The 27479-nt window shown below is 42.7% G+C and overlaps 1 protein-coding gene and 1 pseudogene across 3 annotated transcripts; both read right to left on the reverse strand.

Moving 5' to 3' along the window:
• Positions 1-539: 539 nt before the first annotated feature.
• Mlkl (mixed lineage kinase domain like pseudokinase) lies at positions 540-26907 on the reverse strand. 3 transcript variants are annotated; one of them, XM_076838337.1, is made up of 12 exons: positions 26624-26907; positions 22897-23015; positions 19049-19507; positions 14834-14908; positions 13502-13697; positions 10750-10847; positions 6481-6616; positions 4672-4753; positions 2160-2311; positions 1931-1980; positions 1535-1675; positions 540-1190 (listed from the first exon to the last, which is right to left on the reverse strand). In XM_076838337.1, the coding sequence occupies exons 3-12, from the start codon at positions 19503-19505 to the stop codon at positions 1159-1161; spliced, it is 1419 nt and encodes a 472-aa protein (XP_076694452.1). In that variant the 5' UTR covers positions 19506-19507; positions 22897-23015; positions 26624-26907; the 3' UTR covers positions 540-1158. The 3 variants fall into 3 exon arrangements, with proteins under 3 accessions (XP_076694452.1, XP_076694453.1, XP_076694451.1); XM_076838338.1 differs by lacking the exon at positions 26624-26907 and adding an exon at positions 25413-25477; XM_076838336.1 differs by lacking the exon at positions 26624-26907 and adding an exon at positions 21508-21611 and having other exon boundaries at positions 22897-22920.
• LOC143384137 (14-3-3 protein theta pseudogene) lies at positions 8825-10476 on the reverse strand (annotated as a pseudogene).
• Positions 26908-27479: the final 572 nt, after the last annotated feature.

Genomic DNA, 27479 nt, shown 5'->3' on the forward strand with positions numbered 1-27479 from the left:
TCAGCACTTTAGCGAGGCCTTAATCAATTTAGCAAAATCCTGTTTCAAATATAAAAGAAAAAGGCTTGGCGGGAGTGTAGAAGAAAAAAAGGGGGACTGGGATGGAGCTCAGTGGTTAAGTGCCCCTGGGTTCAATCTCTAGTTCAGAGGAGGAAAAAGTGACAATTCGGAGAAAAATGCAAATACCCAGCTTCTTTTGACAAAATAGAAAGTTCTGGAAATAGAGAGATCCAATTCTTATTTGATAAAAAATAGCCTGGAGCTGAGCAGAGTCTATTCTTCAAGTTCATCTGGGCACTAAGGCCCCTCCAGTTTCCCTCACAGGTACTCTAGTCATTAGGGTTTGTAATCTCTAGCAGGAGAGTTCTGGGACCTGATGTTGGAAGTCAGGTTGGGGTCAGAGACACAAGGCCATAGGTTTCTAAGGGAGGAGCTGGTATTTAGATCAGTGGGCAAGAGGAAGGGCTGAGCAGTATTTTTTCAGTTACTACTGTTATGTAACAAAGCACCCCCAAATTTAGTGGTTTAAGAAATAAAAAATTTATTTAGCTCATGATTTTGTCAATGGTAAATCGGGGTTGGGCTCAGCTGGGTAAATCTTGCCTGGGCTCACTCATATAACTGGGTCAGTTGCCAGGCTGGTTTAATATGATCTTAGCAGGGACAGCTTGTCTGTGCTCCATGTGGTCTTCCATTATCCAGCTTGCTAACCCAATTTCATGGATGAGTAGGGTTCCAAGAAAGGGAGTGAGCACTTGTAAGGCCTCTTGAAGCCCAATTTTGGAACTTGCATACTGTCACCTCTTCCACATTCTATTGAGTGAATCAAGTCACAGTGACATCCCAGATTCAGACAGAACAGATTTTCAGTTCTCAATGCAAGGAGCTGCAAAGTCCCATTGTCAAGAGGCATAAGCAGAAAATCATCTATCAAGTTTTGCAGATCATCTATAGGTACAGTCAGAAGCATATTTTTGGGAAAACCACTGGGAGCAGGATGTGCTCTGTATGACTGGAATTACAAATAGTTTCTATTTGTAATAGAGAAGTACTGCCTCCTTGCACCCATAGTAGCTTGATGCCAAAGGATATGAGAGAGAGACATGTCCAGTTTGTGCTTCTTGTCCAGAGACTCCTTGGTTTAGGTTTCTGATACAACTAAGTAAAGGTAGATAGTTTCTCTAAGATTCCTGTAAATGAATGAACAGAAAGTCAGACCAAAGCAGAGAACTCAGAGCCAAGCTAGAAACACAGATATTATGTCTACACTGCACAGTAGTGTAGAAACTGCATTCCCCTGGTCTGGCTGGGGCAGGAACTCTCATCTGCACCCAAGCCTTTGTGATAGCAAGTTCTCTTTCTGGATTAACTTCCATCTAGATGCCACGGCACACTCCACTCTACCTCCCCTGAGTTGCGACTACTAAAAATGCCTCAGACATTGCCAAATGTCCGTTGGTGGAGTTTGTGAAAATGAAATCTTTCACAAATGTGAAGCATGTGGCTTATGCTGTTTACACCAAAAGAACCCTACCATTAACAGAGGGCCGCTTGGAAGGCTCATAGGCCCTGCACTCATCAATGATCTCCTGCAGCTCTAAAGGGCAGTCTTCACCCAGTGGCTCCTGCTGCCGGTCCACAACCACCTGCTGGTGAATCGTCTTAGAGTTGTAGCCTGGAATGGAAATTATAGAGACTTAAAAAATTAAAAAATTGTTTTGGCACTCATACCCATATCTCTCTGGATGCCGACAGTTGGCATCAGAAGCAGGAACTTCAAGTGTGTAAAAAACAAGAGCTCCCACTGACCAGCCCGGGCAGTTCCCACAGTGGAGAAAATAGTTCTTGGGAGAGCCTGAGGGGGAATTTCTAGTTCACTGTAAGGGGACCCAATTCCAACACCAGCAGAGTCAGCCTTCATGTTCCTTACCTTCAAATGGGATCTTCCCCGTGGCAATTTCCCAGAGGACGATTCCAAAGCTAAAAGAAAACCAAGAAACACCCTAAGTTCCTTTTCCCATGCCCCTTTAGCCATTTTCAGGAAACTAAGTGAATTTTCTGATTACCACCATCTTATTGATAGTCCTCAGAGGAGTTCAACTTGGACTTTGCTTGTTCTGTTAATCTGAGTTAGAATCTGCAGGAGAATGTGCACATACCTGTATATTTCAGCTTTGATGTCATATTTATGGAACACATTTTCCAGTCCCTGAGGTGAGACATAAGCTGTAGAATTGACTCTCTCTGCTCTATTCCCTTTAGTTTCCCGACTGATGGAAGTCTGTGTTTTACTCAATTCAAATCCTGCAAGCTAGAGAGATGTATTAAAGACAGAGAGAATCAGCAAGATCTTGGACGGAGAGTACAGGGTAGGGGGTTGGTGTGACACTTGATTATTGGGGAATGGTTTCTCCTTGAGGGATTTATTTCCAATGGTATCTTCTGACTGTATGGCTACTATATTGGCTAGCATCAATGTTGAGTTTATCATATTGCAGGAACCAAGAAAAGCACGTAGAGATTTCTTCTCTATAATATGAGCATGATGGCAGTGAAGATTACTTGAGGTGATGGTTATAAAGCACCTGTAAGACTTGGTAAGTTAAAACTGTTGCTAATAAAACAATTTTAGATACAGGACCTTTTCAGCTAAGGACTCAGTTTCAATGAGGATGCGGGGGTATACATGGAGCTACCACATGGTTTGCTTTCTCCCAGAAACAGATAAAAAAATGACGGGGGAAACCCCCTCTGTTCTATCTGCCCACATAGGGTGGTCAGCCTGTCACATTGGATTTTTATATGACAAGAGTGATTTATCTTCTTTGACTCTGCATGGTCATGTGGTATTCTTAAAGAAGCCACAGCACAATTAATGGGAGTGTATGTTTTTGTTCTATGCACACCTGCCATTAGCACCATCGGTATGCGGAAGGCTGCCAGCTCCAAAGTCAGCCACATATTCAAATCCAGGGACAAGGCCAGGAAAAGAATAAGACACACAGACTTGCTCACATGTTTGCTGAGCATGATGTCATCTGACATCCAGCCCCATGCTGGATACCAGAGGTGAAAGGCTGAATAGCATGCGTTACAGTCAGGCAGGATGAGGACCATGAGAGTGTGGGACACAGTGCTTTGGGAAGAAGAAAGGTATGTGAAAGACAGAAGGGACTTGTCTTCTGTTAATTCAGGGCTGTCCCTTGCACTCATGAGACTCAAAGAAAGATGACCACCCATGGATGACAAATAAAATATTCTTTTAGTATTTGGGAATTGTAGACAATGAGTCAACAAAATCCTTTCCTTCTCTGAGTAAAATCTACCATGGTGGATTTTCAGTTAACTTTTTTAGCTCTGTTCCCCTGAAAACCTGATAAAGGTAGATTGTCACTTATGCTCCTGATGATAAAAAACATTGTGATGATAAAAAAGATTGCTGAGTGGCAAACTGCTTTTGGATATTGGTTAGTGGGTAAGAGGACTATAAAAGTTGGTGGGTATGTTGTGCTTTGTAGCAATTCTTATAACTGGGAACTGGCTTGTCCCTTGAAGGGACCTTGGAAGGTTTGTCTGCAGAATTATTTTAAGAGATATTGACTCCTTAAGATTATGCGACATCTAGGCCCAGATAGCCACATAATCAACAAGACAAAGTCAATATCTCCTGGCCCCCGAGGTGGGGACCCCCCCAAGAAAGAATTGCTGGCAAACTGAATGCCAAATGGCAAATGCCAAACTGAATGCCAAGTGTGACCCATGAGAGTCCTGTGAGTCTAGACTAGTTGAACCCAAGAAGGTTCCCTTGTGGGTGTTGTAGGGACAAAGAAGTGGTGGTATCTAGGCATCTAAGGAGAAATGACCCTTGGTCTATCCCTGCTAAGTGGGTGGTGAGGTAAAGCAAGCATCAGAACAGGAAGTAATAGTTGAATCTGTTCTGCAGTGGCCACACAGAAAGCTGTACTGCCAGGGGGATTTGAGCTCTGTTTCTAAAATTAAAGGGAGAGTGTACGTATATGAATATGTTACAATGAATCTTGCTATTACATTTAATTAAAAAGCACTGATAAAAATATGAGAGTGCTGGGGCTGTAGCTCAGTTGGTGGAGTGCTTGCCTCACATTCATAAGGCTCTGGGTTCAATCCCCAGCACCACACACACACACACACACACACACACACACACAAAGGAAAAATAAAATAAAATCCATGATCTACATTGTTAAAAAATAAAATAAGCCCAGTGTGGTGGCACATTCCTTAATTTCAGTGACTCAGGAGGATGAGGCAGGAGGATTGCAACTTTGAAGCCTGCCTCAGTAACTTAGCAAGGCCCTGAGCAACTTAGCAAGACCCTGTCTCAAAATAAAAAAAAGCAAAAATTGCTGTGGATGTGATTCAGTGGTTAAGCACCCCTGGGTTCAATCCCTAGTGCCAAAATAAATAGATTAATTAATTAAATTAAATAAATTAAGGAGACAGCCTAACATACATGAGGCCCTGGATTCAATCCCCAGCACTGCAATAAATAAGTAAATAAACAAACAGATACATAAACAAAATTGAGGAGAGAAACAAGCAGTACAACCTTCCTGAGACATTTGCAATCCTCTCCTAATATCAGACGTGCAGGTTTGACTCATTCAAATAGCCCACGAAGGGTGTGCTCACCTTCACTTGGTAGCCCTCAGTTACCAGGAAACTCGAGCTGCTGATATTTCTATGGAGTTCAGGTGCTTCTGAATGGTGTAGCCTGAGACAACCAAAGGCAGGGAGCATTAATGGCCATTGCAGAGACAGTCATTACTAGAATAACAAGGCTGTCCAGTACCATGCTTTCCTCACTGGTAAAAATCAGAGAACCTGGATGCAGAGGTGAGATTTGACAATGTATGCTGTGAGTACACAGCAGAGCTGGAATGCATTGGACAGGCAGGTGTAACAGCTCTGTGGAGTGTGTGCACTCTGGCACCAGGGTCACTTTAGGTAGAGAAGGATGAAGGAGGCTCTGTGATACTTTGCTGGGGGTACCGGGAAGATGAAAGCACTCAGAGGTAGGACTAGATGGCTGCACCAGGCCAAGGACCCTTGTGGTTATGACAGAATATGAAGCTAGGGTCCCCACCAACTTAAAGACAAATGCTTTGGATTCATAGAGCCCCTGTGTTCCAGCTGGGCAGATGTCATAGTGTCTTTCTTAGATCAGGTTCTCGCAGAAGTACGTTAGGAGCCAAGGATCTGGGGACAAGTGGCTCCCAGGAGAAACTGGTGAGTGGGTGGAGGAAGCAGGACAGGGAAGAAGAAATCAAGCAAAATTTTATGATTTCAGGTGCATCCACAGCTCAATCTGATCATAATTATGCCTCAGGATTTGTCCCACAGGAGGCAAAGGAGCTGGGACTTCGTAGTCACGCCAGTCAGTCAATAGCTATGGATTGGGATGGCTGACTATCAAACTCCTGGGCACTTTCAGTTATCCACAAGAGTGAAGGGAGCTGGGTGCGGTGGTACACACCTACAATCCCAGTGATTTAGGAGGCTGAGGGAGGAGAACTGTAGGTTTGAGGTCAGTCTCAGCATCTTAGCAAGATCCTGTCACAAGACAAAAAGTCTGGGGAGTAGCTTGGTGGTAGAGCACTTGCCTAACATGTGTAAAACCTTGGGTTCAATCCCCAGCACTACACACATACAAGGATGAATAACTCCAGTGCCTACAGATAACTGTAGCAGCCTTGGGCTTTTAGCAGCAAAGCATGATAAATACAGAACGGAACTACAGAGCTGGCAAAGAAGATCAGAAAGCATTTGGATGTGACACTAACAGTGTCACAAATTCCCTTGCATAAAACCCACTAGGTTTTGGGAGTTGAGGGGAAAAAACTGATTTAAAATAAATAGCTAAGACATATTTCCAAAGTATGGGATATAGGGGCATGCAAGATTACATGGGGAGAAAAATTTCCTCCTTTCAATTATTTACACTCTACTTACACCAAGGAAACAGTCTCAGTTTGGTTCTGGGTGTCCTTAACCCCTCTCTAGGTCAGCTGCAACCTCCTTTGGACAGAGGATGTGGGTCTGTATCATGGAGCTTGTAGCAGCCAGCCTCATCCAGCCAGAATTTAATTACAGCCTTTGGTTTCATTTGTGGTCACTAACTTGTGGCAAGTGATCCTGGCTTTTGATTTATGGTAGTAGTAGAAAGTGTTCTTTTTAAAATTTTAATGTCTTTATTTTGTTTTGTTTTGTTTTACTGGGGATTGAACCAGGTGTGCTCTACTGCTAAGCTACATCCCCAACCCTTTTTGAGACTAGGACTTTTTTCACTAGGTTGCCCAGGCTGGCCTCGAACTTGATTCTCCTGCCTCAGCCTCCTAAATTGTTGGGGGATTACAGGTGAGCAATGCCACACCCAGTTTATTTAGATTTCTCAAAAAGTAAGTGTATTTACACCCTCTCACCCCCTTTCACCCTGGGTACCTGTACAAGCCTTTGGCTGCCCCCAGGACTAGGAAGATGCGTACACCAAAGGTGAGGTCCTTCTCCTTATCCAACAGCTCCCTCAGGGTCCCTAGTTCACAGTACTCCGTGACGATGGAGAATTGAGGTGGACTCACTAAAGGAGAGGAACCAGACACTATGAAGGTCCACTCAGAGCTCCTGCTTCCTGCAGACCACATCTCCCCTTCCCTGCATCAAGACATAGATCTGCTATGAGCCCCATTTCTCTCCCAACCTTGCATACTTTGCTCTCTGACCTATGAGTCAGATACCTCCAGAATCCCCTCTTCTTCACAGTGTCTGGGAGGTCATAATTTTACATTTGAGTAGTCATTTGAGATATGTCTTCCCCAGCCAACTGGAAGCCACAAGGAGGCTGGAAATATATGTTTTGTTCACATGGCACTTAGTATGTATGTGTAGAAGGAATAATGTACAGGTACAAGGGGCTGGAGAGGGGCACCCAGACAAGAAGTATAGGTCTCTGGTCCTAGGCTGGAGATGCCAGAGTTCCCACACAAAGGGTGAATCAGTCACCTCAGTCATCACCCAGGGGAATAAGCATCACTGAAACTCTTCACATTGGGATTCAGTTTTGAAATCAGGTTGGCCTGAGGATGTGGAGAAACTTCCAGAAGGGATGAAATGGGAATTGCAGCCAAGTTAAAAAATAAAGAACGTGGAGGGTGGGGATGGGATGGGCCGAGGCCTGGCTGTTGAGGTACCAGGGGAGGAGCCCAAGCCACCACTGCCAAAGTGAGGGACATGTCTGCAGTTAAGAGCCAAGAAAGTGAAGATGGCCATGAAACCATGCCCCAAGTGCAACCCACAGCTTCCTATTATAATAATGTGGTTACATATTTATTAGCAGCAAACTTTTAAATGCAGAGCACTCAAGAGAAATCACCAGAAAACAAGCAGGAAGCCAAGAGGAGGCAAACAGAATTAAGAGAAGATAAATTCTACAGTAAATAAAGATTTAGAAAACAGAAAGGGGTCTCAAAGTAATAGCCATTCAGATCATATCAGATGAGGAAGAGAAAGACCTAAAAAATGCATTTCCAAAAAACACGAGGAAGAAACAGAGAAACAGGAAAAGGAAATTGACATCTAATGAAAAGGATTTTGTGTTTTCAGTTATCTTGGCAATAAATAGATCATCAAAGACTTATTCTCTGATACTTATCTGAGCAATCTGTTGCAACTTTCTTCAGGATTTCATTAGCAAATTCTCAAACAGTTGTGGACTCTCAGGAGCATTCTGACTGCATCAATAAGGGCCATTGATTTTTTCTTTCTTTCTTTCTATCTATCATTTAGTCTGTGCCCGGCTTTGGGAACAAAGCTGTAGGCTTGGACTATTTGGGGATTTCCTTGTTTACCAAGGAGTATTGTCAGTGTTTTGTGTTGGCATATAACTAAGTATATTTACAAAACAAAATCAAACAAGTACTGGATGAATGTTAAATGGATAAAAAGGGGTAGAACTAACTGCTGGAGTATGAAAACTAGGGAAATAAAATGTTTGATAGTTTTCAGGTCTGTCACCAAAGATGCAATATTTTAGATACTGTTAGAAAGAGTGAGTTCATTTATTTGTTTATTTATTTTTATAAAATGTAATTTTATCTTATGTTACCCTGCAATTACAGAGGGCATAACATTTTCACAGGGCTTTTTTGGGACTATAGTCAATTATTAGCAACACACAACAGTGGTTCAACTCTCTAAAGAACAATCACCAGACAAACTGAGTACCCTCTCACATGTGCACAAATCTGGATGGGAAAGGACTAAAGTTTTAGACTTGGACTTGTGTAGTTTTATTTCCCCTTTCTAGTGTAAAAGAAATGACATGCACTTTCATTTGCCAAAAGCAATCCTTGAGGGGTTGTGGCTCAGTACTAGAGCATTTGCCTAGCACATGGGAGGCATTGGGTTTGAACTTCAGCACCACATAAAAGTAAATAAATAAAATAAAGGTATTGTGTCCATATACAACTAAAAGTATTTTTTTAAAAAAGCAATGCTTGTATTCTGGTAGCAATAGGCTACTTCTTTTACATAGTAAAGAGAATACTAGAACTACAAATCTACTTATGTTTATGTGAAATGAAGCTATTAATACTTTTCTATAGCAGTAACTGCATACCAGGAAGGTCAAGACAAATGCAAATCAAGGAATGGGGTCTTCCCAAAGCTGCAGTGTAAAAAGACTATAAACATGAATGGGTTTCTTTGCTATAGGAAATCCAACTGGAATAAGGAATGGAGATGTGTAAAAAGGTTTCTTGAGGGAAGAAGGTTGACACCCTATTTGCATTTAGTTTTCAGCCCCTTCTGCTGCATCACATTCTTCTCTTGCACTGTCTCATGTCCACAATGTTTAAGTTGTCTCTAAGCAACTGCATGGAGAGTGCTGTCCTTGCACTAGTCTTCATTCAGTATATCCAGTTCTGCAGTAGACTCATCAAAAGCCGTTTTAGCCAGGGTGCTGGCAAGCTCTGGGTTATTAAAGATCTCATAGTAAAATACAGAAAAATTAAGAGCCATCCCTAGATGGGTGCATCTCTTTCTCATTTATATCAAATGCCTCTTGGTAAGCTCCTTGGGAATTACCCATAGTTGTTTCCGATTGTCACCAAGTTCAGCAAGGTACCTGAAAGTAATCGCCCTTCGTTTTCAGATGGAAGACCTTACTCTCTGGATTGGTGGCATTGCTATTAAATTCTTATCCAACAATTCCAGGACCATGGTGCCTACAGAACTCAGCTCTGACTCTACTTTCTCCCAATAGTCCTTAATCAGCAGCAACTTCTTGTCGGAAACGTAGGTTTTCTGCTCAATGCTCAAGATAACCCCCCAGGCATACCTGCAGCCCCCACCACATTCTTGTAGGCCACCGAGCAGGTTGTACTCCTGCTTGGACAGCTTGGCGCCCTGCCAGGTCACAGCCACTATGCAGGTGGCGCCTGGCCAGCTTGGCCTTCTGGATCAGGTGGGTCTTCTCCCTGGTGCTGGGGCCTGGCCAGAGGCAAGGCAAGCCAGGGCGAGTGCCGACCCTGATCAGGAGTCCTCCTCCTCCAGATCTTTGTCTCCTAAGAGTGACTTTTAAATATATATATATATATATATATATATATTTTTTTTTTTTTTTTCAGATTTTCAGCACCTACAGAGTGCATATATATAGTTCATTTACTTCTAATAAATTGGCAATTGATACTTTTATTTATATTTATGTTTTATTTATATTATTTTTATTTTTATTTTCTGATCTCATTATTGATGATTATGACTGGGCAAACTAAGATAACAAGGGTTTTTTAATTTTTGTTTCTTTCTTTTACTGAAGAGTATTAAGAATATAAACTATAAATTCTGTCTTAAATTGATTTTTTTTTCTTGACCATTATTTTTATGACTTAAAGTATGAGTTATATTTTAGAAGACACTTTCCAGGCAGTTTGGAAGTTTGGGTGCTATATGAAGAAAAACATTTAAGGATATATCATACTTCAGATATAAACACCTCTTTTTAAAAATATATATTTTTAGTTGTAGTTGGACACAATACCTTTTTTTTTAAATTTATTTTTATGTGGTGCTGAGTATCCAACCCTGTGCCTTATATATGCTAGGTTAGCACTTTACTGCTGAGCCACAAACCCAGCCCCACCTTTTCTTCTTGAATGTAATTTATTTATTGGTTTTTTAAAAAACCTTTCCTCTTTTCAAGATGGTGCCTGTTAATCTAAACATAAAATATATTTATTTATTTTTTAAAAAATAGTTCTTTTTTTAAAAAACATTTTTAGTTGTAGATGGACACAATACCTTTATTTTATTTACTTATTTTTATGTGGTGCTAAGAATTGAACTCAGGACCTCACACATGCTAGGTGAGCTCTCTACTGCTAAGCCACAACCCCAGCCCCAAATTTGTAATGTTTTATAGCAATAAAATATACCCATCACCCAGGCCAGCAGCTGAACAAGTACCCTTTGTGTTCCTAGTGGACTGGCAAGAGGAGATGAGGGCACATAACACAAACCAATACTCGGGCTAAAGCCCTGCTCTCCTGAAAGAAGATGGGAGCATGCATCTTGAGATCCCCCACAACTGGCATTGAAAATAATCACATGGTATAGATCCTACCCTCTCAGCTGTTCTTAAAAAATGCAACACATTAGAACACAGGAGGTAGGATCCAGGGCCTCAAACCTGCTGACCAGAAACCTGCTTACCTGTTTCATCAATGCAAATCCCAAATATACGCAGGATGTTGGGGGAATCAAATTTCTTCATTGTTCTGATCTCATTATTGAAGGTATGCCTCACTGTTCTGTGAGGATGAAAAGGGAAATGAGGGTTTCAGAACTGGAGGCCCACTTGAAGAACATAAATATAGTGTGCACATGGGGTGGGGGTGAGGTATCATCAGCATCCCTTTGGGGTTATAACACCCTGCATTACAGGAAAAATGGGTGTTGTAATCAGCTCAGTTCTAATGGCAGCATGTAGTACTTGGAGGAACTTGGCAGCAGAATTAGTCCCTATAGTGCTTGTGAACAGAATAATGGGACTTGCTAACTGGCACTTCAAACAGTCTGGTACAATTGTATTTTTATGACCAATAAGGTTTTACTGGGCAAACTAAAATGATAAGGGTTTTATTTTGTTTTTGTTTTTTTCTTTTACTGAGGATTGAACCCAGAGGTGCAGGGAAGGTCCAAAGCCTACAAAAATCAGTTGTATTTCCATGTGCTAGCAATAAACAATCTGAAAATAAAATTTAAAAAACAATTTCATTTAAAATAGTATAAAGAGAATAAAATACTTAAGAATAATTAATAAAAGAAGTTCAAGTCTTGTAGCCTGAAATCTTTATATTTAAAACATTGTTCAAAGAAATTTAAAAAGATCTAAATAAATGGAAAGACATACCATGTTCTTGGATGGGAAGATTTAGTATGACTAAGATGGTGACAGTCTGCAAATTGACCTCCAGGTAAAATGAAATTCCTCATTTTTTTTCTTTTGATAAAATAAGTTGGTAAGATAATCTTTTTTTCATGTTCATGGTTCAGAAAATTTAATAATATCAAATTGATCTACAGATTTAATATAATGTCTATCAAAAATCCCAGTTAATTTATTTATTTTTTTAACTCAGGGGTGCTTTGCAGTTGAGCTACATTTCCAGACCATTTTATTTCTTTATTTTGAGCAATTTGATAAGTTGCTCAGGCTGTTCTTGAACTTGTGATCCTCCTGCCTTAGCCTCCCAAGTTGCTGGGATCAGATGTGCACCACCATGCCTTGTCAGACTGACAAGCTGATCCTAAAATTCAGATGGAAATGCGAAGAACCCATAAGAGTCAAGACAATCTTGAAAAGAACAAAGTTGGAGAATTCATACTTCTCAATTTCAAAACTTACTATAAATCTATGGTAATCAAGACAGTGCCATTTTAGCATAAGGACACACATTTAAATCAATGGAATGGAATGGAGAATCCAAATATAAACTCATAAGTTTATGGCTAACTGCTTTGTTTTGTGGTGCTGGGGATTGAACCCAGAGCATCCAGTGTGCTAGGCAAGCTCTACCACTGAGCTACACCCACCCCAGTGATCAATTGCTTTTTTTTTTTTTTTAATATCTTTTTAGTTGTAGATGGACACTCTATCTTTATTTCTTTATTTATACATTTTTATGAGCTGAGGATTGAACCCTGCCTCATATATGCTAGGCAGGTGCTCTACCACTGAGCCACAACCCAGCCCCCGGTCAACTGATTTTTGACAAGGATGCCAAGACCATTCAACAGAGAAGGAACAGTCTTTTCGCAAAATGGTCCTGGGACAAAGGATATTCACATACAGAAGAATTAAGTTGAATTGACTACCCCCACACAATTCATCAAAATTAACTTGAAATATATCCTAGACTTAAAGGTAAGATCTCAAACTATACAATTCTTAGAAGAAAACAGAATAAATCTTTGTGATCTTAAGTCACTCAATAATTTCTTAGGAGTGACATGGAAAATATAAACTATACAAGACAATATTGATATAGTGGATGTCATCAAAATTAAATATTTTTGCCTGGAATGATGACACAAACTTGTAAACCTGGCAACTTAGGAGACTGAGGCAGGAGGATTGCAAGTTTGAGGCCAGCCTGGGCAAATTAGTGAGACCTTGTCTCAAAAGAAAAAAATAAAAAGGGCTGGGGAATGTAGCTTAGTGGTATAGAGCACCCCTGGATTCAATCTCTAATACAGGAAGAGGAGGAGGAGGAGGAGGGGAAGGAGGATGACTCCCAGGACTTGGACCAAATGAAAATAAAGCTTTTTTTCTACTTAAAATTTTAATTCATAAAATAAAAATACTCAAGGACTGGGATTGTGGCTCAAGTGGTAGAGTGCTGACCTAGCACACGTGAGGCACTGGGTTCGATCCTCAGCATCACATAAAAATAAAATAAAGATATTGTGCCCACCTAAGAATAAAAATAAAAATAGTCAAAATGTGAATTGACACCATGAAGAGCAGTCCATATGGCAGGACTTCATGTACCAGGACACTGAGTGAACAAATTCAGAAAAGTAGGCATCAGACCTATCACACTACAATTTATAAAAGTTATAAGTGCATGCAGGTAATAATAAAAGCATACATTTTACAAGAACACATACAAATAAAACACTGAAATTATTGTCTGTGGAGGGGATGGAGAAATGAAAAAAAAAAGGACTGAGAGGAAACAAAGTTTAAAAAATACATAAATCCACAAATAAAATTGACCTACAGGTAAAATTGTGGTGGCCATGGAGCTGTGTCTAGACTCTGCTCCTTAATAGTAGAGGGCAGGTCATTTTACGTTTTTGGGTCCCATTTTCCCATCTAGAGATGGGACCATTACACCTCTTGGTCAATTAATGAGAATAAGTATTGATACATAGAAGAGAATCATAAAAAATGACTTACCCAATGCTTCTGGCCTGGGGTTTGTTGAATACTTTTATGGCCACTGGAGATTTATGGTACTCTCCTTTATAGAGTGTGCTGAATTCGTCTTCCCTCAGCAGGATCCATGGGGATCCTAAAAGCTGTTCCTTCTTAATCTCCTTGACTTGGTCCTGTGGGATCTTCTGCATGGCTTTTGATGAGTCTGAGCCCAGCACTGAGACAGAAGGAGATACAGAGCCAGTAAGTTAAGGAAGGTATCCTAAGGGAAGTGGCACAGTGGGGACATGAGTGGGAAGCTCTACACCAGAGCCAGCTCTGGCTGGCACCGTGGATTGATTCCACACAGGGGAATCTGCCTCTGACTAACTCATAGAGACCCAGCTGGTGGAGGGGAAGGAGGAGGCCCCCTCCTAGTACTTTCTTGCCCTCCTCTTCCATCCTGCCTGTCTTTCCAGCCTTAACTCCTGTCTCTCCCGTCTCAGAGTTTTCCCTCCTCCTATTGATGTACAGCTTGCTGGGGTACCTGGAGTCATTGTCTAATCATTTCTGACCTGATAACTAGAAACACAGTTCAAGCTCAGTAACTACACTGCTGTCATGTGTTCACAGTCTCTTTCCTCTACCCTCCTCCTGCCCTAAGCCATGAGTTCCTGAAGGCAATTCCCTTCACCACATCTGAGCTCTGCACAGCCTCTGGCATGAAGCAGATTCTCACCGTTTTATTGAATGAATGAATGAATGAATGAGCATTTCAAATTTGACTTTAATTTCTTGTTGGACATTCAGCAAATGGATTGAAGCTTTGAGGCTGCTGTAGTTTGGACCTGGAATGTCCCCCAAAGACCCATGTGTTAAAGGCTTGGTCCCAGGGTGGTGCTTTTGGGAGGTAGAAACTTTAGGAGGTTCTTATGGGACCTTGGTTTCTTCCTCTTTCTTTTTCTTCTTATCCATGAGGTAAAGGATTTTTCTCTGCCACATGTTCACCAGGATGTACTGCCTTGCTCAAAAACAACGGGGCCAAATTGACCATGAAACTGGGAGTCAAAGTGAACCTTCTCTCTACAAGTTGATCACCTCAGGTACGTGTTTCAGTAACAAATGGTTGATTAAGATACATGCTATTCCCAGAGGGAATTTTGAGCATTTGGACAGGAACTGGGAGGTTTCTTGCTGGTCAGGAAGAACCCAAATGGACAGAAAGCTGTGCTCCTTGGGTCATACCCCCAAACCTGTGGGCTGCTTCCAGCCATGCAGCACAGAAAACAGAGCAGGGGGAGGCTGGAGTTTCTAGTAGACAGGTGGCTTCTAGTTTGGGAACAGCTGGTTGTAACAGGGCTCCTGACAACTTACACTGCCGTAAGGTTTCCTTGATTTCTTTCATGTTGATTTCCAACCTCTTCAGTGAAGCTTTAATGTTTTCATTTTCTGCAACAAATATTCAACAATACAAGTTGTAACTAGAAAAAGAAAAACATGCTACTCAGAACCAATATGCCATAAAACCATCAAGATAGTTACGTATCATAGTCATTGTGGTAGGAAATACTACTGCTCACCAATATTCAGCTTTCTACTTCAAGGAACTCAGGAGGTCTGGCTGTGGCCAAAAAAGGAAGTGAGAGAGACCTGTGTCACCTCCCAGGGGAAGGATGTCGTGGAGTCTGAGGAGGTTCCTCCCTGGCTGCTCTGGGAGTGGCAAGTCAGTGCCTGTTGCTAAAAGAATGCCCAAAAGAAGAAAGTCACCTTGGAAGGTCTTAAGGACTCTGCCTGAGAAAGAGGAATAGACTTGTTTCTGTAAGATACTAAGTTGCAAAACCTAATCTATCCTAAAGTATATACTCATATAAACTATGGAAAAAAAAGACAATCTCATCCATTGTTGGTAGGAGTGACATTTGTCTAACCTCTGCAGAGGATAATCTAGCAACCTCTATCAAAACACACACAAAAACACACAAATCAGGGAGTGCCAGGCTGGGGACATAGCTCAGTTGGTAGAATGCTAGCTTTGCATGCCCAAGGCCTTGGGTTCAATCCCCAGCACCACACACACACACACACACACACACACACACACACACACAAAATATATTAAAAATGCCTATAGCTTTTGACCTAGCAAAGAGATCTAGTAATTTCACTAAAGGGAGTATCTCCTAAAGTTCTTCTAAAATATATACAAAGATGATCATTGCAAGTCTATTTATAATAATGAAGAATTGAACACAATTTACATGTCCATCAAGGAAGCTGCTGCCAGGTACCATGGGGCACACCTGTACTTCCAGCAATTTGGGAGGCTGAGGCAGGAGGATTGCCAGTTTAAAGCCAGCCTGGGCAACTTAGCAAAGCTCTAAGCAATTTAGTGAAAACATGTCTCAAAATAAAAAAATAAAAAAAGGCCTGGGGATGTAGCTTAGTGGTAAAGCACTCCTGAGTTCAATCTCCACACACAAACAAATCAGGGAGCTGCTTAAATATACCTGGTCCATGTATACCAGAGAACTCTGTGGATCTCTCTCTGGAATAATATTCAAGATTACTCATTGAAAAAAAGAATCAAGAAAGGGTATTTAGTATGCTGTGTACCGACATCTCTGGAAGGCTAACCAAGAAACTGGTAGATAGTGAGATTGTGTACTGGGGAAGCCAACAGGGCTCATTAAGATCATGGAGAGAGGCAGATTTACTTCTCATGCTGGGTCCTTTTTGTACCTTTTGAATTTTGTACTATGTGGATGTACAAAAAATATTTAAAGGCAAGAGCTATAACACTATAAATATTTCAAGGCAAGAGCTGGAAGTAAGTCCTGTCCTCAACTCTGTAACTTCCGTTTGTCTCCTGACCCCATAAGGAGGCAGATCAACACTCACTGATGACTAGGAATACTAGAGCCACGCCTGTCCTCCAGCCAGCTCGGTCTCTCTGTAACATCCTTGCATCCCCATCTACCCCAGCTGCTAATTGCCCTTCTTGATAGCAGGCATTCAATTGGGGGACCAGTTTCCCTCATTTCAGAAAAGGATGCCTTTTGGTGGCAGGTCTCCGGGATTGTCCTGGTTGGTGTCTCTTGCTGACTCCACAGGGGACGGGTCGCTCTCCATATCAAGGTGGTGGAACTGTTACTCCTCTGGGATGGAGCACCTAGAAGGTTCAGCCACATGTATTTTTCTTCCTCATTCTCTTTCTCGGCACACAATCCTTACCAGAGAGAAGGGTTTGGAATTCATGGCACCAGGATCTGTGCAAGATCCGTTACGAGGCCTCATTTGTTTCCACGCCTCCTCTCTCTTCCTTCTTCTGGTGGCCCAGGTTCCACGGCCTGCCTCACAGCTCACCTAGTCCATGTCTCATCCCCTTAGGGCCTTGTCCTCCACTAAGTCCAACTAGGGCCACCCTAGTTCAGGCTGCTGGCATCTCTTGCCAAGTCTTGGATGTGGGCTTCTAACTGGGCTCACACTTCCGTTCTGACCAGTAGAGAAGGTCCTAATTCTTCAGTCCTGGATAGAGGTAGTATATACCACGCCCTTGCCATAACATCAGAGCGGGCAAACTTCCCCAGATCCACGCTGGGTTTGACCATGTGGATTGCTTTAGATGTGATGTAAGTAGAAGCTTAAAATGTGCTAACCCAGTTAAGGTTTCCTTCTTGCAATTCTGCCATGAGAAGAACATTTCCCAGGTACTCACTGCTCCTTCAGCCTGGGCTCCAGAAAGAGATGCACAAAGCAGACCCAAACCGGATTTGGTGCCTGGAGCCAAGCACAGCCAAGCCCACCTGAGATCAGGAAACATGCAACAGATCTGCAGACCCATAAATGGGGGAATTCATAACTATTTCTCTCTTTCTTTCTTTGTACCAGGAATTGAACTCAGGGGTACTTAACTGCTGGGCCACATCCCCAGCCTTTTTTTTTTTTTTTTTTTGTATTCTATTTTGAGACAAGGTCTCACAGAGTTGCCTGGGTCTTCAATAAATTGCTGAGGCTGGCTTTGAACTCGTGATCCTCCTGCCTCAGCCTCCTGAGCTGCTGGGATTACAGGCATGCACCACCGCATCCAGCCATAACTATTTCTTGAAGCATCTGAGTTTTATGGGGTTTGTTGTATGGCATCATTAATTGCAGTAATTGGGTAATACAAACCTCAAGGCATTTCCTGTCCATTTGCCATGTGATGACCTGAGTGATTTTCTTTCACTACAAATCAAATCATGACAGGCCATGTTGAAGGACTTCCATTCACTGGTTTCCTATGACTCTTGCAATAAAATATAATTTCTTCTCATGGCCCCATGGCCTTTCCTGTCCTCGCTCCTGTATTTTCTGTTTTATTTCCCTACTTTTATGTGGTACTATTTTCTCTGCCTTACCTACTACATCAAAGGCATCTGGCCTTGTGGCTCTCTTCCTTGCCATACAGCTATTTGGCTACTCATGCCATATCTATTCCTACCCCAGGATCTTTATGTGTGCTGTTTCCTCTGCCCAAATTGCTCTTTCCCCATATCTCTGATGACCAGCTCTTTCTCCTTATTCAAGGTGCCCATTCAAATATTATCCCATCATCCTGGCCACTCTTTCTTCATATTCAGTTTACATCTCATTACCCCACTTTATGATTTATGGATTTTTGTTTTCCTCTCAGTACTGGAGATGGAACCCAGGGGTGCTTTACTACTGGGCTACATACCTGGTCCCCCTTCTTTTTTGTTTTTGGTACTGGGGATTAAACTCAGGTTGCACTTTACCATTAAGCTACATCCCCAACCTTTTTATTTTATTTCGTTTATTTTTAAACAATGTCTCACTAAGTTGCTTAGGACCTCTCTAATTTGCTGAAGCTAGCCTCAAGCCCATGATCCTCCTGCTTCAGCCTCCCTAGTGGCTGGATTACAGGCATGCACCATCGTGCCTGCTTATCTCTGGCCCTTTTATCTTTTCTTTTGAGAAAAGTTCTCACTAAATTGTCCAGGCTAGCCTGGAACTTGTTGGCCATCCTTCTGTCTCAGTTGCCCAAGTTATTGGAATTGCAGGCATGAGCCAACCCGCCAGGCTTATTTCATTTTTTTTTAAATCAAATTCTGATAAAATAACTTAGCTCTCTATTGGCAGACTTTACATTCCATGAGGGCAGAGATTTTGTCAATTTTGCTCTGTGCTCTATCCCCGATTCTTAGAACAGGGCTGGGCATGCTGTATCAAATTTGTGTTTGCTTAGTTAAATACTTAATTCTTCTTTTGGACCACTTATATCTTAACTGAGAGTCCTGGAAGAGAGTCTGGAAGGAGGGAGCCTCTGAAATTTCAGGAATCACATCAAAGAAAAAACGAGGAGGCACAGGAGACCCATCAGCATCATCTCCCCCCCTACACTGGCTTGCCCAGATCTCACCAGCCCCCACCATATCTGGGCCCAGGGATGTTAGGATTTCTGAGCCACAAGAACACACAACTGCTCAAACTCGGCTCATCCTTTCCGCTCCTTTTGATAAATCAAAGTGTGACTAAAATGCTTCCAATTTCACCCCCCACCCCAAACCAAACCAAACCAAACCAGCTTACCCATTCTTTGGGGTAAGCTTTGGAAGACTTGTTTGTCTTCCTCTGCATCCTGCTGATCTTCCTGTGCCCAGGATGCTCCTTGGCTGACCCTGAAAATAAGCTGATCAGCCTGAAGTAGCAGGGAGAGCTCCTCGCAGACGTCTCTCAGCTGTTCATTCACTTCCCTGAAGAGTATCTTGTTACCACCTGCCTTTAGAAACTTCCAGATATTAGATTTACTGCTGAACTTTTCTATCTGCCTCTTAGCTTCCTCCAGGGCAGCTTCGAAATGGTTCAGGGCGGCCATTATCTCAGCAGACAGTTTCCTCTCTCCTTGGTCCTGGAGCATCTTCAGAGGCTGCAGCAGGCTGTGGACACGGCTCCCTAGACGCAGGCACTGTTTCTGGCAGTATTTCATCTCTTCACACTGTTTGTAGATGAACTGGCCTAAGGAGATGATCTGCGCCAGTTTATCCATACCTAGAAGAAACAGAAGGAAAGGACTGAAGTCCCAGTGCCACCCGTGTATTTACCACTCTGCTAAGGGAGGGTGTCTGTGATTTCAGTGCTTCAGCCGTCTCTCACTATTTTCATGAGACAGAAGTAGAGACAGCTTGCTGCCCACCAAAATCTGTTCTGCTCTTCCATCACAGCAGTTGAGGCTGGGGAGTGTCGGTCCAGCTAAGACCACAGCTCCAAGCCTTCCTTGGGTCTCCATGTGGCCATGTAACCCATTCTCACCAATGGTGTGTGCCTGGATGACACCTGTGCTCCTTTGGCTGAGGCAGGTACACCTCTCTCCCTCTGCCTTCTGGATGCAGCCCAAGGAACTGGGGAGGGATCCCCAAGAAAGAAGGATCTTGGTTCCTGAATAATGGCTTGGAAGAGAGCTGTCTACAGGCCTGGAGCATCTGCTGTGGTCTGTGAAGTGAGTGAGGACCAAGCTTCTATTGCAGGTGAGCCATTATATTTGGGGGTCTATTTATTTTATCAGATGAGCCTATTCTAACTAATACAGAAGTATTTAGGGGCCAGGCAGGCAACTGAAACATGTGGAGTAAGCTGAGCTAGGAACAGTCTTCACTGTCACAAAGATATATGCTTCTTTCCACTTTCCTTGAAATGTGGACTTTCTAGTTTATCTTTCACTTCTCCATTTTTGAGAGTCAAGAGTATAATCATTTGCTGTAGACCTGGAGGTGAAAGGCTGCAAACACACAGTGATAATGGCAACTGAGGCTGGTCAGATTTTTATTTTTTTATGACGATTGAAGTGAACTTATTTCATGACTACTAGTACTATCAGTTTAAGAGTTTTTGACTTTTAAAATTAGCAATTATTGCCAAGTGTGGTAGTGCACATCATTCCAGCAACTTGGGAGGCTGAGGCAGGAGGATGGCAAATTTGAGACCAGCCTCATAAATTGAGTGAGGCTCTAAGTAACTTAGTAAGACTGTGCCTCAAAACAAAACAAAAAATAAATAAACAGAAAGGGCTAGAAATGTAACTTTTATTTATGTGCTAAAATCATTACTTCTTATCATTTGCACCTATTTTGATAGTTAAAAATATAAGCCAGCAAACCACACCTTCACCGTGTTGAATTTGGACTAGCCAGTGCTCTACCACCGAACTACAACCCCAGCCCCCAACACACACATTTATATTCCCTTTCATTCCTTTGACATCCTTGTCGTATTCTTAACAGACCCTACATGATATTACTTGCTGCAGTTTTTAATTTTAATTTAGCTAATTAATTAATTGATGCTGGGGATGAACTCAGGGCCTCATACATGCTAACATGTGCTCACTCAATGAGCTATACCCCCAGCCAGTTTTAAGTATATTTAAATATCTTACAGGTGAGTCCCTTTATAATTATTTTTTTTAGAGTTTCAAGACTATTATTTATTTCTAGATTATTTTTAAATCTTGGTTATGCCCACTAATTTCCTGCTTCAAATGAACTTTAAGGTCATTTGGTTGAATTCTCAGAGCATACTACTGGGAGTTTTCTTGGCAGTACCTTAAATTTGGTTTACATGTGGGAAGGGCTGCCAGGTTTGTCAATTTTAATCATCTCAACTAGAAACAAAACATTTGTCCTTGTTTCTTTAAGCTTTATCTGTAAAGTTTTGCTTTTCATACCATGACAGCACATTTCTTGTAAAATTTATTATTTAAATGGTCACTTCCAAGCTTCGGCCGGCTGCGAAGCCTGGGCTAGATCCTGCGACATTGACCTACACGGTGAACTTCAAGGTGTCGGCCGGCACCTTCACCGGGACTCTCAACACCCGCAACAAGGCGGCGGTAGACTGGGGCTGGCAAGGTTTAATTGCTTGTGGATGTCATTTGCTGGTGGCAGGGATGGATTTCAGGACTGCCCAAACACTTCAAGTTTTAGTAAAACATAAAGCTGATGTTGTTGAGGTTAAATGGGCCAGGGAAAACTGCCACTATAAACTTGGCTCACCATATTGCTGGCGCTTAGCTTCTGCTGAGGTCAACGGGAAGATCATTTTGTTTGATATGTGGCAGCAGGAGTAGCTCAGTGGGAGATGCAGGAGCATGCCAGACCTATGCGGGACATTCAGTGATTGTGAAATCAGGATGCTTCCCGAGATTTGTTGCTTGCTATCCACCCGCCAAATTACAGTGTGCTCTGGAATGCAGGTACTGGCACCAAACTGGAAGAAAAGCTATGCAGATAACATTCTTTCTTTTTCTTTTGACCCTTTTGATCTCTCACATTGAACTTGTAATGGTTGCTTGTGGAAAATGAACTAAATGAAGTACTAACAATAAAATTAATGCTCTACCCATGCAATATACACATATGTACACATATATCTGTAATGTTAAGATATCTGACCAAAGTGGAGAAGCACATCTCATCCATATATGTGCAGTTCCTGATTCATGTACTAAATCATTGCTTCTTAACATTTGCACTTATTTTGATAGTTAAAAATGTAAGCCAGAGAACCACACCTTCACTATGTTGAATTTATGAATGATATTGGACTGGCCAGGGACAGAGAGTTACTGGAATACTCTAATTCAGATTTAATTGAATTAGATTTTTTTAGGTATATTTAAAAACCTTGAATCAAGGGTTTCATTTAGTCTGTGGTCCAATTAAGTTCTTGCTTTTTAAGAAGATTATCCTAATTCATGCCATGTGTTCTGAGTGCCCTAAACAGATGCCTGTAAAAAATGGAATAAGCCCAAAGGAATCTTTTCTGGCAGAGTCATTTTTTGGGTCACTGTTTGATGTTTTATAGATCAGATAATCTAAAAATGAGATTTTAGATATTTTTGTGGCTAAATTATTTAGAAGATATTTATTGTTCAGTTACCCAACAATATTTCTTGAGCTATTGACACCACTATGAAGGTTCTTGCCTTTGTAGAGTTATCATTCTAATTTGAGCCAGATCCTAAACTGGGAACATAGTGAGTTAAGTTCTAGTCTATTCAAAGGTGATAAGTGATATAAAGAAAGTGAAATAGGATGAAGGGGGGTGAAGAGGAATGGGGCATGGGGTGGTCAAGTTGTGAAAGATATAATGGTCAAAGTAGGCTTCGCTCTGATAATGATCAGAAACTTGAAGGAGGTAAGGGAATTAGCTGTGGTCAAGAATGTTTTTTTCCTGAATTTGAATGACTCAAAATTCTGACTCTGGTCCATCAACATTTATTAAGTGTGTATGTGTGACTGTGAAATGAAGGAGCCAGAGAAAGGCAGAAAAGTAGAAGTTAAAATGGGACACATGGCTATAAAAGGAACCACAGTATGGACTGTTCAGGCCTTTGTGTGTATAGATATTTATATGAACTTGTGCACCATACATTTACTTACTCACTCAGCAGTTGGCTGATGTAAATGCAAGAATACAACAGAAGACTAGTGCAGCACAGGGAGGGAAGGCATCACAAAAGCAGGGAAGCCAGGGAGACCTTCAGAGATGGTTCTGGAACCTGGAAAGGAGACAAGGCTTTAGCCCAGAGTGGTTGCATCAGCTCTACATCTGTGTTTTTTGCTGGTGAAAATATTTCAAAATGCCACTTGCCCTAACACTTCTTATTTACTTCACTGTGCTAGGGTTGTCATAACTTGTATGCTTCCTTGATCTCTGTGCCTGCAGCAGCCTCAGACTGCCAAGACTCAGGGTGGATGAGGTTGTCCTGTCCATATATCCCAGTATTGGTCAGCTCCAGTTAGGAGGGAGGTTCTCCTTTCATTTATAAAAAGGCATAGTTTATATTGCTAAATGTTGTACTAAAATATTTTTGTTTCATGGACATTTAGTAAGCCTCTCTTGGGACTTATGTCATTTTTAAAAAAATATTTTTATAGTTTTAGATGGATATAATACCTTTATTTTTATTTATTTGTATGGTGCAGAGGATTGAACCCAGGGCCTCTCACATGCTAGGCAAGTGCTCTACCACTGAGCTACAACCCCAGCCCCGGGACTTATGTCATTTTTAACCATAAAGGGAAACAAACAGTCTTTACTCATCCTAAGGTACAGTCTGATGCTCAAGAAGACTGAGCAGCTTATGAAAAATCCTACAAAATTTAGTATCATTCAACCAAATATTTGAACTCAGCTAATTGTGATATACAGGGTATTTGTTTTCTTGTGAATCTTATATTCTGGAAAGTGTTTGGAGTTTGAAGTTTATGGAGTTTTTAATAAAATTCTGTGCATAGAATTTATCTGGAAGAACAAACATTTGTTCTTTCTGCCGACAGCCTTCTACTATCAATTTAATATATAAACATAATTCAGAATGCTGAGCTTGGGAGCGTCTGATGAATTATAATGGATTACCTGTTTCTTTTCAACTTGGAGAACATTCCCATTATGTTATGACCATAACATTGAATGTTCTATACTGTTAAAATTATCATTGTCTTTCTCTCGTGTTGTATTGAAATAAAATTCTGTGCTCAACTTGAAAAAAAATAAATGATCACTTCCATGAGTGGAATATTTCCCCCATTATTCTTTCTGATTGGTTACTGCTGAGATATTGTTTTATGATGAGGCTCAGCAAGAAAGTCACTGGAATTTGGAGCTCGGAAGCGGAAATCCAATTGTCTGAGCAATATTTTCACACCTGCTTCTGTCTCTGGTGGAACTGAGAAGGTATAAAGCCCTTTGCCCTCACAAGTCCCAAGAAATGGCCCTGAGGACATCTGCTTAGCAACTGGGAACAGTTGGATAATCTGATACATGAGTCTTTTCAGGAGTGTCTTAATTCCTGTTACCTCTGTCCCTAGACCAAGAAGTCATAACTAAGGCAATAAGAACAAAAGTGTATCTATTGCTTGTTTATTTGGTTTCACTTTTTTTTTGGGGGGCAGGGGGCTACCAGAAATTGAACTCAGGGGCACTCAACCACTGAGTCATATCCTCAGACCTATTTTGTATTTTATTTAGAGACAGGGTCTCACTGAGTTGCTTAGCCAATTTGCTGTTGCTGAGGCTGACTTTGAACTTACCATCCTCCTGTTTTCTGTTCTACCATTCTTAGGTAGCCTCTTGAGCTGCTGGGATTACAGGCATGCACCACCGTGCCCAGTTTTAAATTGCTTTTTTTGTTTTTGGTACCAGGGATTGAACCTAGGGTTGCTGAGATTACAGGTATGTGCTACCACCTGGCTGCTTGTTTATTTGGTTTCACTTTTGACAGTATCTTATTCATGCTTTAAAGTCAGATTCAGGTTTTAGGCCAATTATCTTCTCCAAGCTGTTATCTGATCTTTAAAATGGTGATAATCTTACCTATCTATTCCATTGAGCTATTGAGATTAACTTTATTTTAAAGTACTTTGGGAACTCATCTGAATGCAACCTCCCTGAATTTCAGTATCTTCATCAGTTAAATGGAGATAACCACCGTGAGTTGGTGGTTCCAGGGCACTCAGCATGTTGAAGGTGAATAAAGAGGTTTGTCATCATTGTTATCATCATTCATCACTAAATGCAGTTGTCTTTAGTTGCAAATAGAGCAAACATGATTCAAAGTGATTTAAATAATACAGAAGGTTATTGGTTCAACCTATAGTTGAAGAGTGATGTAGAATTCAGGATCACTTTAAATCAATGGCTCAATATTGTCATAGGTTCAGATTCTTCCCTTCTTTCTGTTCTACTATCCTTAGGAAAACTTCATCCCAAGCCTCAGGATCAGGCTCTGAGGTTTTTCATTCATGTTTAGAAGAGAGCCAGAGAGGTGGATAGTAAGAAGCTGGTTTCCTGGGTGCTCCTGCAGGGGTTTAAATGCAGAAGTAAGTCTTTCAAAGGGATCTCTTCTGAATTTCTGTTCTGTTAAAGGAAGAGAGATGAAGGAGGCCCTTCTCACCATGGTGAATTCAGAAATCTCTTGGATGGAAGGAGATGCTCCATTTTGGACCATGCACACTTTCTTCCATTGGATGTGGGCCACTCTGAGAGAAAAGAATCCTGTGCTTGCTGCAGACAAACATTTGGTCTGGGACAAACTTGGAGACCCTGTGTGCAAGAGATTCTTCAGTGCCTCCTCCCCGCAGACGCTTCTGATGGGTTCCAGGAACTCCCTAGAGCGCAGAGGTTGAACAAGCTGGCTGCTGCAAACACTTTCCCTGCTAGCTTCAGTTCCTCAAGAAAGTCTCCTGGAAACTTCAGCTACAGAAACTCCGATTTGGGCCGTCACTCATTCGGGTCTGTAAAGGCCAATGCGATAAACTTTCTTGGCCACCACGAACGCGAAAATCACCCCCAAAGCATGCAGGTGCATGTTGTCAAACACCAAAAATTCAGTGATTCTTCCTGCGCGCATCGCATCGCCTCGGGGTCGTTGGTTCGGTTGGTTCATTTGTTCTGCGTCGAACAGCGGCGCTGGGTGTTTTATGCTATCTCAGCCCGCAAGTGATAACGGGGCACATCGGTTGATCCTCAGCCTGTCATACAAGTCACTCTACTTCTGAGGCCTGGAGGACACTCCCCCCCCCCCCCCCGGCAGTATTTGCCCTGCCTTATGGTTCTTGGGTCCTCTTGTCACCTCCGAGAAGCCGGTGCTGGCCAGCGTCCTCAGGCTTCTCCTGGGTTCTGGGGTGAGCAAAGGGCATGCGGCAAGCCGGCCTCGCCCCAGGCGGCAGCCAGGCGGGTTCTCTCTCTTCCTTCTTCCCCGCTTCCTCCCTTAAAATGGATCCCCGTATAGGAAGAGGGCATGCACCCTCTAGAACCGAAACCCGCTATCCTGGCAATTGCCCCAGTGACCGCCTGAAGCTGTCAGTCTAGGGCTGCTTGGACAGTTCCGAGCCGGTCCGCGCCCCTGCAGCTCAGCGATCCCACCGCTATTCTGCGTCCCTGCTTTGGCAGGAGAGAGACTGAAGCTCCACCCAACGGAGCGGAGATAGACTGACAGCGCCACCCGTCCGTGCGGAGATAGAATGATAGCTCCACCCGTCGGAGCAGAGGAAACGAAACCAACGCGGTTCCGAGTTCCAGGAACCCGACTAGTAGCTCATCCCCTGCCTCCGGCCCCGGCTCGCCCCCATCACCGCCCAGGAATCCGCGCGCCCCGAGACCAACCTGAGCTCACTCTCGTCCTTCCGAGGGACGTACGTCCAGTCTGTCCCGCGACTATTTCAGATAGACCGCTCCTCCCTCCCGCTTTTCCGACAATTGCCTTCTGTCCCGGGGACAGGGGAGTGTGCCCAGCCCTGGGGGTCTCCAGTCCTCTGCGCCTCCTTCCCTCTCGTGTCCCGTGCTCTGCGCTCCAGCTGGCGGCGTGGGACTCCACAAGTGGCTGGTGGCGACCTGCTGTCTAGTTCCCTCCTCAAGTGAAACCGCGGCTACACCGCTGCGCCTGGGCAGCCTCCCTCCAATCAGCCTGTGGGACGGGTGTTTCCGTTCTGGGTCCTCGGGAGGTCACTGCCCCCGCGTCCGGGATGTACGCTGCGCTGTGACACGCCTCGAGGCTCCCATTTTGGAGGCTCCTCCTGCCAAGCTCCATACTCATGGTGTCCTGTCTCCGTGGAGCCCCTTTCTAGGTGGCTCCGAGCCAAGGCCTTCCTCCTGATATGCCCCCTCCCACACTCTTCCCCACCTTCCCCAAACACACTCAGGAACAAGTCAGAGTACTCACCAATGCCAGGTCCTTTGCTTGGCTGAGGCCAGGAAACGCTGATAACCTGGACAGAGTATGGGGAGGCCTGGAGCAAAAAAATCTGTGTAAGCCTGAGAGGAGGTTCTGAGGCCTGCGTCTTTGTGCTGGAGAATATTGGCAGGTGTTTCTGTGTGTGTGGAGACAAGGGAGTGAAGGAAGAGACACACCCAAGTGTGTGTGTGTGTGTGGGGGGGGGAAATCACTTCTTCCTCTAAAGTCACTGCAAAGCTTTGTTATGGTGTGAGTTATGTTTTTATTAAAGTCATTTGTGTCCCTAGA

This window comes from Callospermophilus lateralis, chromosome 18, assembly GCF_048772815.1.
Source record: "Callospermophilus lateralis isolate mCalLat2 chromosome 18, mCalLat2.hap1, whole genome shotgun sequence".
NCBI classification, from domain to species: domain Eukaryota; kingdom Metazoa; phylum Chordata; class Mammalia; order Rodentia; family Sciuridae; genus Callospermophilus; species Callospermophilus lateralis.